Genomic DNA, 13,133 nt, shown 5'->3' on the forward strand with positions numbered 1-13,133 from the left:
CGTCGTGTACGCAATGGGCAAAAGAGCTTAATATTAAAGTGTCATGTGGGCCCAACCGTTTTATAAAAAATATAGTTATGTTTTAAAAAAATAAAAAATATCCAACCAAATATGTTTTACATTTTTTATTTAAAAAATATATAAATTATAATAACACTAAACACACTTTCTAAAAAAAAACATATAAATTATAATAACACTAAACACACTTTCTAAAAATAGAAAACAAAAAATAAAACAAAGCCAGAACAGACAAAACAAAAATAAAAACAAAAAATAGAAAGTAATCCCAAACAGACACTTAGATTTTAAACTTCGGTATTCAGGTATGAGTCGCAGTAGAAATGTAATAGGTGTAACTATAGATAAGAGTTTGAACGATAATGTTGTAAAAATTTATAGAATTAAAGATAGAATTATAGCCCTAAAGATTGTTGCTGGTACTGAGATTTTTAAAGTTATAAGTGATTATGCACCTCAAGAATGTTTAGATATAGGTTCAAAAAAAAATTTTGAAACGACCTAGAATAATTAATACAAATAATACCTCTTGAAGAAATAATTTTTATTGGAGGATATTCAAATGAGTATGTTGGTAGAGTGATGAAAAAGTTTAGAAAAGTCATGATGGCTATAGTTTGGAGTGATTAATGAAAAAGTTAGAACAATATTAGATTTTATTTAGCGTATGATCTTGTTATTGCTAATACTTTACTTAAAAAAAGAGATAAATATATTATTACTAATAAAAATGGATCTAATAAAACACAATTTGATTATTTTCTTATGATAAAAAGATACCATCGAGAGTGTAAAGGCTGTAAAGTCATTTCGAGTGAAAATTTAAGTACTCAACATCAATTATTAGTTTTGGATTTTTAAACGAAGAGTTGTAAGAAAAAGAATACAAGGAAATATTATTATAAAATTAGATAGGGGCACCTAAAAGACACAAATAAAATTATAAAATTATTTTTATGAGTAAACTTCAAAATTTAAAAATTTGAGATGTTTATGAAGAAGGTGATTATGTGGGATAAAGTAACAAACACTATTAAACAAGTGACAAAATATGTATTTGGAGAATCAAATGAAAATGTTTTAATAAATAAAAATAGTTTGTGAAACAATAATGTGCAATAAAAGATAACATATAAGAAGTTTTGTTATAAAAATTGATTTAAATGTAAAAAACTTAGAAAATTAGAAAAAAATATAAGGTAGACCACAAAAAGTCTAAAAGATTAATTTGTGACGCTAAAAATTCTGCTCTTAGTGATTTTTATAATAGATTGGATAATAAAGAGGGTAAAAAATATACGTATAAATTAGCTAAATAAATATATAAGAAAAGTAAAAATTTAATTAAAGAAAAATGTATTTAAGATGAAAAAAAATTAATTTTCTTAGAGGAAGATATTCAACATAGATGGTTGATTTATTTTGATAAACTTTTCAAAAAAAAATTCAAAAAATAGGTTTAACCTTTGTGATCTTACTATCATTATTAATAATAATACATTTTATTTTTAACATCACATTAATAAAAAAAGAAGTTGAAGAGACTTGAAAGAAAATCATGGGTTGAAAATCAGAAGGATTTGATAATATCCCAATTGAGGTGTGGAAATATATAGGAGATTTGAGATTTTCTTAGCGAAAATCATAAGGATTTGATAATATCTCAATTGAAGTGTGGAAATATATAGGAGATTTGAGATTTTCTTAGCATATTAAACTCTTTAATATTATTTTAGAACTAAAAAAAATGTCTAAGGAGTCGAGGGAGAGTATTTTAATTCTTATTTTTAAGAATAAAGAGGATGCACAAGAATATGCAAATTATAGAGGAAATAAGTTGATGTGTCATACTTTAAAATTTGAGAAAGGGTAATTGAACATAGGCTAGAAGTGATATAAAGCCTTCTCAAATCAGTTTGGATTTATGTCGTGCAGGTCCACTGTGAAAGCTTTATAATTTGCATGGAGGTTTGATGGAGAAGTATAGAGTGAATAAGGAGAAACTAGATATGATTTTTATTGACTTAGATAAAGCTTACGATAATGTTCCAAGAGAAGTCCTTTGGAGAGTTTTGGAGAAGGAAAGTTGTTGATATGACTTATATTCAAGTCATTAAAGATATGTATACTAAGTTGTTACTTGAGTTCAAATAGAAGGAGAATTGATCAATTATTTTTCTATTTCAGTTGGATTACATCAGAGAATGACTTTAAGCCCATATCTTTTTTCCTTTAGTTATGGATGCTCTTATTGGACATTTCTAAGAGGATGTAGCATGGTGTATGCTTTTCACTGATGATATCCTTCTTGTGGATAGGACTAGAGAAAGAGTTCAGGGAAAACTTGAATTATGGAAGTCAACATTGGAGTCTAAAGCCTTCATTTTGAGTAGATCTAAAATTGAATACATGGAATTTAATTTTATTGGTAGTAGCTCTAATGGCAGAGTTGTAACTATGGGTGTTCAAATCATTAAAAGGTGTGAACGTTTTAGATAACTCCGGTCTATTGTTAAAAGTGATTGTGATATATATGAGGATGTTATTAGTAGAATACAAGTTGATTGGCTGAAGTGGAGGAATGCATTGGGATTATTGTGTGATAGAAAAGTCTGCTTAGACTGAAAGGAAATTTTTCTAAGATGGTGGTGAGACCTGCAATGCTCTATGACACGGAATGTTGGCCTTTAAAAGAGAAGCATAAAACAGAGTTAAGTGTTACTGAGATGAGCATGCTTGGGTGGATGAGTGGCTTGATACTTTAGAGACAAAACGAGAAATGAATATATTTGTGATAGGGTAGGTGTAGATCCAGTGGAGGACAAGATTAGAGAAATTTGTCTTAGATGGTTTGGTTATATTAAACGATAACCATCTGATAATCTTCTTAAAAGAGTAGATGCATTAGCTTTGAGTTATGTTAAGAAAGGCAGATGTAGACCTAAGAATACTTGGGCATATTGTTTAAAAATAATCTTAATCTGTTAGAAATAAATGAAAATATGACACTTTATAGGATGCAATGCAGAAAAATGATTCATGTAGCCGACCCCACTTAGTGAGACAGAGGCTTGTTGTTGTTGAAGGCTTGTTGTTGTTCTTCTTCTTCTTCTTCTTCTTCTTTGAGGCTTGTTGTTGTTGTTGTTCTTCTTCTTCTTCTTCTTCTTCTTCTTCCTTTCCACCACTCCTTAATACACCACCAGCAGTGCTAAAAATAGCCTTATCTTTCTTGCATCCCCTTTAATAATAGCCCGTCTCGTTATATTAGACCAGCTCCCCAATTACTCCCCCCATAACAACAAATCCCTACATATTCCTGCACTGCCATCTCACCTTCCATTGTTGATACCCATCCTCAGTAAGCCAATCTTTTCTCCGCATCTTTCAGCATTTTTTCTCTTCCATTTAATGTCTAAAGTAAGCAACAGAAGGAGCTGTTGCCCTTTAGCTACAATCTATGGCATGAATGTACATTATTTCAGCTATTGAAGCAATGTATGTGCGTTCATGTTAAACTTTCTTTTGCTGCTGATTCAATAATCCCCAACAAGATAAAATGTGGTTTCAATCTATAGAGAACTGGTTTCCTGAAAACCTAAGCCTACATTTTCCAACTTTACATTTCATACAACGTCATTTGTTCATCATATCAAACAAACTATATGCATTATGCCTTAAGTGAACGAACTTGATGATCACAAACTCATAATTACTATCTGATCTCAAGCAAACCCAACAGCAAATAAGTAGGATACCATAGGAAACTCATCCGTAATCAAGCATGCACAACATTTCCATCAAATTCGTAGAACAACAGGATACCTTATAGAATTTTAGGTCAATGGGCAGGCTTTCAGATGCGAGAATAGTAGAAAGAGCCTTATCCACCGCATCCGATTTTATCAAAGCAACGACCTTGCACCGAATGGCGTCCTCGTCTCCAGGGGCAACCGAAAGAACTGAAATAAGGAATGCATTCAATCGAAAAGAAAAAGCGTAAATGAAGATCGGGAACCAGAAAGAAGAGGAGAGACCTTGATGTGCGACCTTGAGGACCTGATCATACTCGGAATTCTCGCAATGGCGATGAAGGGCAGAGAAAAGGTCCTCCAGTGGTGGCGTCAGAGGTTTGGAGGCTGGCGGCGAGGGCTTTGGCTTCGCCTTGGGCGCCATGGACTAGACTGGCTGACAGCCAAGCAGGCGTAGAAGATCTAAATGGTAGGACAGGATAAATTATGATTAAGCTGTTCGGAAGCCGGTTTTAAGCAGGATTATGCGGATTTAGGCTAAATCCCGTCAAACGAAAGCCGATTCGGGATAAATCAGGGAAATCATGTGAATCGGCGATTTTAGTAAATCCGTGACAAGCAAAGAGGAAGAATGGCGCGACCAGGCTTACCTTCCTCGATGTTTTCTGGTAGGAGCGGAGCGGAAGGATGAGAAAGATTGGTTGGGAGTTTCGGTCGTCTCCGTAAGCCGCGATCCCGTCGTTAGCTTCACAGCGCCACCGTATCGTGAAGGCGATGGTTTTGGGTGAAACCGGCGGGGAAAGTGAGTCAGGGCCTCTAAACCAGCTGAGCCTGTGGGAGCCCAGGTTTGGCTCTTGAATTGCATGTTCAAAATTGACTCTTGATCAATATGTTTGTATTCGTCTCAATTTAAATATTTTAATTCGTGTTCGGCTCGAAATTGGCTTCTTAAAATTAATTGAAAAAAAAATCAATGTAGAGTATTGAATTTGAATCTAATGCGTGCTAGAAAATTTGTGACGGTTGAGTAATGGATTATCGTCATAACGTTGCACGAGGATTCAACACACACTCAGATGAAAGTGAAACAACCAGTGATGACAGCAGAAGTTTTTACGTGAAAAACCCGTAAAAGAAAAAAAACCACGGGATCTGACCCAGTTATAAAAATCAATAATATATTGATAATTACAGCGACCCCTTGTCCCACAGACGGAAAAATGTTACAAGATTTTCAGATTACAGTGTCATCTGACGGTGTCCGGTCAATGGTGGTCGACGATGATCAATGGTGGATGATGGTCGGCGGTGGTCAACGGAGGTCGGTGGTGATCGGCGGTAATCGACGATGGTCGGCGGTGGTCGGCGATAGTAGGGATGATGTTGGACTTGAGCTCTTTCTCAAAGTCTCAAGTTCTCTCTTAAGCCCCACTCCTCCCTCATGTGAAGTGTGGAGCTCTATTTATAGTGTTTTGGGTGATATTAATGTAGGAATATGAATCATTTTGATCGGACGGTCTGGAGACCACTCCTCCCTCATGTGAAGTGTGGAGCTCTATTTATAGTGTTTTGGGTGATATTAATGTAGGAATATGAATCATTTTGATCGGACGGTCTGGAGAGATTCCCTTGATCATATGACGTTTGATGGACATTTGAGTGTCTTAATGATGTTGGAATTGAGCAATCTTGGGCTCATTGGATTCGTCTTGTCGAGACTCTCGATTCGACTATGAACTTGCTAGATTCGACATCCGTTTGATCTTTCAAATGCATCCGGAAATCCTCCAATAGTGATTTAATGATTTGATTCGGGTTTGATTTGACTCGGACTGAACTGACTTTCACATCATTAGGTCTATTTCATCAACCGATCAGTTTGACTAAAAGTTTGATGAAATTGGACATTTGGATGACTCTTAATCGAAGTTTGAATGTTTTTTGTTCAACAAATTGTATCGAAATTCGTGTCGGATAATGAAAATTTATTGGTGGTGTATCAGAATCTAAACTAAATGTATGCGAAAGAAGACACATAATCACATTACCACATGAGCTATTATAATTTAAAATTAGATATAAGTATATATAATATAGTGTTATATAAATAATATATATAATATATTATTATATAAATAATTATATGATTTTTTTTTATTTCGAGCTAAACGAGCCAAACACGAGCGAATAAAGAGTTGTCAGCATTTGACTCATTTATAATTCGAGCTTCAAAAATTGTACGTGTTTGACTTTTTTGATTAACAAACAAGCCGAACACAAGATGTTCGCAAACAATGAGCTTTTTTGACAACCCTAGAAGTGGCATAAGCAAGGGTGTTTTTCTCCCAAAAGATGGGAAGTTCGAATGAAACAGAGAGTTAGCATTGTGATTTTAATTTATTTTTTATTTAAGTGAATTTATTAGTTTAATTTATTAAAAATTAATAATTAATTTATACATTATTAAATTAATTTTAATTAGAAAATTTTATATTTAATGATCTAATAATTCACTAATGAATAAAAATATATTTTAAAATTTAAATTGTTTAAAAAATTGTAATTAATTCACAATTTTAATCCATTAATTTGGTAAGAAGATTTCTTGCCAAAATAATTTTCTACTTTGTCGGCACGGTTACAACAAAAATTGGCGTGGTCACACTAGCCTTCTAAATCGTGTGGCTTACTCACCCTTAATTCGGGCATGGTCACGCCACCTATCTGAAAATTAGGCATGGTCACGTTGGATTGTGGCATGATCACGCCGCCGGTGTCGATACTTTGACGTGGTCACGCTGCTTCCAAGCATGGCCATGCCGCTTTAGGTTGCTTTTTTAGGTTGGGTTTTCTCGTTCTAAATGCACATATTCAACACCTATAACATGCACAACATCAACAAAACCTTTCACAAGTATATATTTGTGATAAATCAGTAAAAATAACAGGTAAAATACCGAGTAAAAAGCTGGTGAAATCTTGTAAAAATGACGCATATCATCCATCAAGTATGCCACCATGTTCAGATATCTTTCTGTGTCTGATGCGACCGCTCACACCCCGAAAGAGCAGTCCCATCGAGTTTAGCCTCTTGGCACACCACTCGTGATTATTCATACCTAGATAGAGTGACCACGATATGCCAAGTCGCCTCGCATTTTGCATGAGTATTACATGATCCGTCTTGATAGCGAATTGACCATATTAATTGAGTGGCATGTTGCTAGTTACGATGTCTTAATGAGGATTCATCATGATTCTTCAACTCGACTCGCCAGTCATATCTTTTTATTTAGAAGGTTGTCTATAATGCATAAGGTGTCAGAGACTCCCTGACCCAAACGGGGTGTAAGTATTTTGTGAGATGGTTTCGGTTTCGTGGACGTACCCCTCATTTCGATTCATTCCAAAGGTATCCTTGCCACTTTTTAGCAAGTGTAAGTCTCACTTCTGTGGACTCTACTAATAGTGTGTCATAGGGATTAGACGTCTCTTTCCTTTAACTTTAGGGTTATCAAGGTTTCATTGGATGACACAATTCATGGATTACTGACAAGGGATCTCATGTTGGGTTGGGTCGACTATATTCATGACCAGGTTGACTTAGAGTTTTAATAGCTTGGGATAATAGATCCATGAGATCCTGACCCATCTATATCTACTTGATTAGGATTTTTTTATCTCTTTGTTGTTAAACCCCTTTGAGTTTAGACTTCCTTTGATGCCCATTGATGTCGTGTCATCGACCTCCTGTTATCAATAGGGTGTCATCCATTTGAGAATTTCAAGGATTCACCCTGTGCCCTTATGACCCGGTTAGGTCTTGAAGCATAGGGATGTCCTTGTTGAGTCAACTTAGTTATTTCGTAGACCCTGTCTGTTAACATGTCGTCATCCATTTGCGGATTTGACGGATTCACCCTCTCCCTTTTGGTTTGGTATAAGTTGTGAAGGTGGCGGGATGTTCTCAGTTGAGATGATCGTGTTTCTTTAATATAGCTTTTTCACTAGTTGTTACAAATTGTAAGCGGGGTTCTTATTATAAAGAGTTTTTCCTGGGTATCCTCGAAGATGCAATTAAACAAAGGGACATGTTCATTTGGAAGTACTATTGAAATCAGAATAATATAATATATATAGTTTCTCTGGTCATATGATATGAGGTTTAGTGTGTCTTGATCTGATATTATTTTAACATATACTCTCTTGGCTTATCGCACGAGGACAACCTTACATAAGTTATTCATGCTCTTTTTGATTTAATTTGTTCGTCTGGTTTCGTCTTATTTTCTCCTCTTACAATTTTTTCTCTTTCTTTGAATCATCTCAATGGTTCAAGAAAGAGGGTTAATTTGGAAAAGTGAATTTTAATACGATAATCTGATGAGTTGACAACTCTTACTTTTAAAATGAACCAAAACACAGACGCATTAACCTCCCTCTCGCTATAACCCTACTGAAGTAAAGAGCTCATTATCACCAACAATCTCACTGGCACCCTTGAGATTCCTTATCAGGGGCAGAGAACCGGCCATACCAGCCACATGGAGCATCTCAAAGGGTTGTCTCGTCAATGAGTGAGCTATCTATAGGATTACAGTGATTCATCATTTGCCTGATAGCTTAGCGTTGCTCTGTCGACAAGAGTTTCTCACCTAGGGTTCAATAGTCGACAACCAAATTAGAATAACCGACTGACAAAGCCGATTTGATCGAGTCAAGTCTTGTCGACCCGGAGACTATCAAAGGCCGACTAGTAATCATGATTATCATAGTCAGAAGAACAATTCTTGCCGAGCCAACTGATTCCAGCTAGCCGAGTTATAGTCATTGTCATAGGGCAGCTAAGTCGAAGGCCTATACATGTAAAATGTCTAAAATATCTTGTAAACCCCCCACGCCAATTAAAACAGAGGCTGACATGTAATTTCACATATTGTACCCACTCCTCTATAAATAGAGGATCATTTTATGAGAAACGACTAATCAATAATTCAAATCATCATTCATTAATGTGCACTCCCCTCTCTGTCTCTCACTCTCTCTTCTTCTTATCTTACGCTCTATTCCTCGAGTGCGCTTCACGAACAAATTAATATTCAACAATGATAATTGACATTTTAAAGAGCTTCAAAAATATTTCAAGAGTGCATGCTCATATCCAATAAAACCCTAAAGCTTAAACTTTGAACCCTAAACACATTATTAAAGCAAATCCAAAAAAAAATTATATTTATGAAAAAAAAAACATTTGAAAATCTCTTGTATATAACTTAAAAATTGACGACGATGTCAATGAACGATGCCAATGATGACGTTGATTTAATAGAGAAGATATATACATATTAAAAGTTTGCTAATCAATAACTAATTGCGTTGATTAGGTTACCAGCACTGTTTTTGGTTTTTTTTTTATTTTTTTTATTTTTATTATTTTTATTTTAGTTATTAAATACATTTTTTTCAATGTTATTTTATTTTTGCTAAATAATAAATATTAGTTTGTAGCACTTTGGCCAGTTCAAATAATTACTTGTATGGCTCTGTTTGATCTCTTGGACTTGCTCGACAAAATTAAATTAAAATTAAAAATAAAATAAAAAAGAAATTTACATATTTAGCACACAATTCCTTTGTATTTGCTGATAGCACCTAATGTTTGACACTTATTTTTATAATGTTCATGAACTTATGCATGAAAAATTGTCATTTACTCTTAAAAAGTTGATAAAAATACAATTTTTTTTATGTGATGATTTTTGTATGAAATGTATAAATTCATAAGTTTAGTATGGCCTTCTTGTTTATTTATTTATGATGAGATTGAGAAATTATATCTTTGTTATTGCCTGTAGACTCGGTCATATTAAAGATTTTATTTTCTTCATTGAACTAAGCGTCCGTTCGAGAAAGTTGCCGCTTATTAATAAAATGTTGCTGCTGAAAAATAATATATTGTTCAAAAAGTTGTGGTGGGTATTACAATTTTTTATTTTGTCTGAAAAGTAAGACCGTAACTAGAAAGCTGTCTTGATTTCAACGGTTTGAAAAAGCAGATTTTTGAATAAGCTTCCAAAACTGTGGGTCTGTTTGGGGCAGCTTATTTGGTGCAGTGACGTTTTGAAAATGCACATGGCCTGTTTGGGTAAATTGCGTTTTGACAGCTTGTGCATTTTGAAAACGCTGAAAATAGTGTTTTCACACCACACTTATTTAGGTACGGTGGCAGCTTTCTGGCAGCGGTATGACTTTTCCAAAAAAAATAAAAAATTATAATAGCAATCGCACTTACCTTATCAACAGATTATTCAATAAGCTGCAACTGCCCCAAACAGACCCTAAGTTTACACAAACAGCCCTGGGTGAGTTTTCAAAACGCACCGCACCAAATAAGCTGTCCCAAATATGGCCTAAATAAAATAAAATAAATTTATAACCGGGTCTGATTCGTGATATTTTTTTTAATATATCTTCCTAATTTTTGTAGTGTGAACTGATCTATATTTGGATTTATATGAATCGATCTCAGGATTTATTAAAATGCTTATATGCCATTTATATCGTGCTCTATTTTCAATTACTAAAATATTAATTAATAAATTTTATATTTAAAATGATTAGCTTTGATTTGGCCCTCTCATCATATTTTGGGTCTATCAAGTTTAAAGAAAGTTGGAGGATATAAATGCAATTTTTTTTATAATTATATGGAATTAGATGTTTGACGCCCATAATTAATGCAAAGTTAAATTTTGTAAGAAATGCAATATATATATCACGGATTCGATCCCCAGTGACGCTGGGTTCTCAAATATTTAGAGCCCGTTTGGGGCAGCTTATTGTGTGCGGTAGCGTTTTGAAAATGCATCAGACCTGTTTGAATAAACTGCATTTTGGCAGCTCACGCGTTTTCAAAATGCTGATAACAGTGTTTTCACACCGTGCCTATCTAGGTGCGATAACAACTTTCTAGCTACGATCTGACTTTTCCAAAAAAAGAAAAAAAATTATAATAATCACTGCACCTAGTTTATCAGCAGATTATTCAATAAGCTGCAGCTGCCCCAAACAGACCCTTAGGCACATGGTGCGGCCTCTCATCATGAGGCCTAGCACATGAGAAATTGTTATTTGGGTCTCCGCCAAATACCGATTTTCTATATATATATATATCATGATACTTTCATTTCAAGAATTAAAATATTTTATTTATTTAATATCAAATAAATACAAATAAGTGCGCAAAAATTAGTTTATATTTCAATTTGAACATGTCTTTCAGGTCAACTTCTTCTTCAAAAAAACAAGTCAAAAGCCTTTTTCCCTTCGCTGGATGGATGTTGACTCACGACTATTCTCTATTGTAATATCAAGTCAAACATATATTTAATATTTATGATAAAATCATATTATGTTAAGATAAATTTTTAATGCAGGAGAAAAAAATATAGCCTTGTTTTTTTTTAATGTTTTAATTCATTATGATTTATTTTATTATTCTATCACTTTCTTAATGACTCAAAACAACTCGATTTGGAATGTTAACTTGTATCAAAGTTTTCATGTGGTAGGAGACATTTTTGATTGAAGCCTAATTGTAGCATGTTAGTATGTGGAGTCTGATTTGGAGCACAACACAGATGAACCAGAGCATGCGGCGCTTGAGCGCCAAGCTTCGGGCGCTCCTGCACCCAACGCCAACAGAAGCAGACTATGGGCGCTTCTGCGCCCACATGTCGGGGCACTCTAGTCAATGGATTGTGGCAGTTCTTATGCGCAAGTTCTTCGATAATTTTCTGGTGAATGAGAGAAGTGTCGGAGAGGAGAATTTCATGTGTGTTGCTGTTATCAGATTGAGAGAAAGTATTTGGAGTGAAATGTTGTAAATTTCTTTGATTGTGGAGAAGAAAATGTGAGATTTGAGAGTGTTCTTTATAAACATTTTGAATTCATAGTGAAATTTTTTTGGCGTAGCTACGTTGTTTTTTCTCGTTCTCGTGCTTCTCCATGTAAAATTTTTGTGCTCTTTTCTAGATTGTCTTTGTTGTGCTTCTATTTGTAAATTTTTGTTTCGGTTTCTCAAATCTGTGCAATTCAATTATGTGGTGTGGTTTAGATTCTAATTGAATATAAGTCCTGGTAAAGTTGAAGGGGACTGTTTCAATCTTAACAAGTGGTATGAGAGAGGTGTTTGATTCGAGTGAGAGCAATGACCGACGAAACAAGGTTCAAAATGGAGAAGTTCAATGGGACGAACTTCGCATTTTGGAAGATGCAAGTGGATGATTTTTTTGTACCAGAAAAAGTTGTATTTGCCACTACAGGGAATTGCCAAGAAACCAGAATCTATTACTATGAAAGAATGAGAAATGTTGGATCAAGAAACACTAGGTTTGATTCGGCTGTCACTTTCCTCATCTTTTATTGTCTAAACATTGTAAATGAAAAAATTATGGTGATTCTTATGACGATACTGACCAAAATGTATGAAAAACCTTATGCATCAAATAAGATTTTTCTAATGAAGAAGTTATTCAACATTAAGATGGTGGAACACAATTCAGTGATAAAACATCAAAATAATTTCAACATTTTGACGAGTCAGCTGTGCTCTGTGGGGATCAAGTTTGATGGTAAGGTTAGAACACTAATGATATTGTTTTCATTTACATATAGCCATGATAGTTTGGTTATAATAGTGAGTAATTCTTCAAGGAATACAAAGGTTTTATGTTGAATGAAGAGGTTCACATAAACTCAACAATTGGTGAACCTTGTGGTTTTGCATCAAATGCTGATAACATAGGAAATATTTTAGACGGAAATAATAACAAAGGCAAACCAAGTACAAGAGAGGAAAGTCCAGGTTAAGCAAAGGAAATAATAGAGGAGAATGATGGAACTACGGAAAGAAAAGACATTTCAAGGGCTGTAAAGCTGCAAGGAAAGTTGGTTGTGGAGGACAGAAAAAGAATTTCTTTATAAATGTCTCCACTGGTGAAATTCAACATGACTCACTGGTGTTTTCACTGGTCGACACTGAATCTTGGATTGTAGATTCATGTGCCACTTTTCATGCTTGCCCTAATATATAGGTATTTAAAAAACTATACTCAAAGTAATCTAGAGAAGGGTTTCTGGGAGATAACAAGGCCTGCAGTATCATAAGAAAGGGTGATGTTGATATCATGTTGATAAATGGAATAATTTGAAAGCTTACTTAAGTTAGACATGTTCTCAGTCTGAAAAGAAATCTCATTTATGTGAGCCGACAGACAAAGTCAAGACTCGTGATCGTTTTCATAGGTGAATTCTGGAAGGTGACCAAGGGGGCACTAGTGATGGCTCGGAGCAACATTGAAG

The 13,133-nt window shown here is 34.4% G+C and overlaps 1 protein-coding gene across 1 annotated transcript in view; it reads right to left on the reverse strand.

Moving 5' to 3' along the window:
- The window catches only part of LOC110022416 (signal recognition particle subunit SRP72-like), a 39,010-nt gene extending 34,526 nt beyond the window's left edge, over positions 1 to 4,484 (reverse strand). Inside the window, exons 1-3 of the mRNA XM_020721345.1 lie at positions 4,421 to 4,484; positions 4,056 to 4,232; positions 3,844 to 3,980 (exon numbers count right to left, since the gene is read on the reverse strand). Coding sequence (XP_020577004.1) covers positions 3,844 to 3,980; positions 4,056 to 4,194 — 276 coding nt within the window. The 5' untranslated portion in view covers positions 4,195 to 4,232; positions 4,421 to 4,484. The remainder of the gene's footprint in view (positions 1 to 3,843; positions 3,981 to 4,055; positions 4,233 to 4,420) is intronic.
- Between the last annotated feature and the right edge of the window lie 8,649 nt (positions 4,485 to 13,133).

The sequence above is a fragment of the Phalaenopsis equestris genome, unplaced genomic scaffold (assembly GCF_001263595.1).
Source record: "Phalaenopsis equestris unplaced genomic scaffold, ASM126359v1 Scaffold000188, whole genome shotgun sequence".
Taxonomy (NCBI): Eukaryota; Viridiplantae; Streptophyta; class Magnoliopsida; order Asparagales; family Orchidaceae; genus Phalaenopsis; species Phalaenopsis equestris.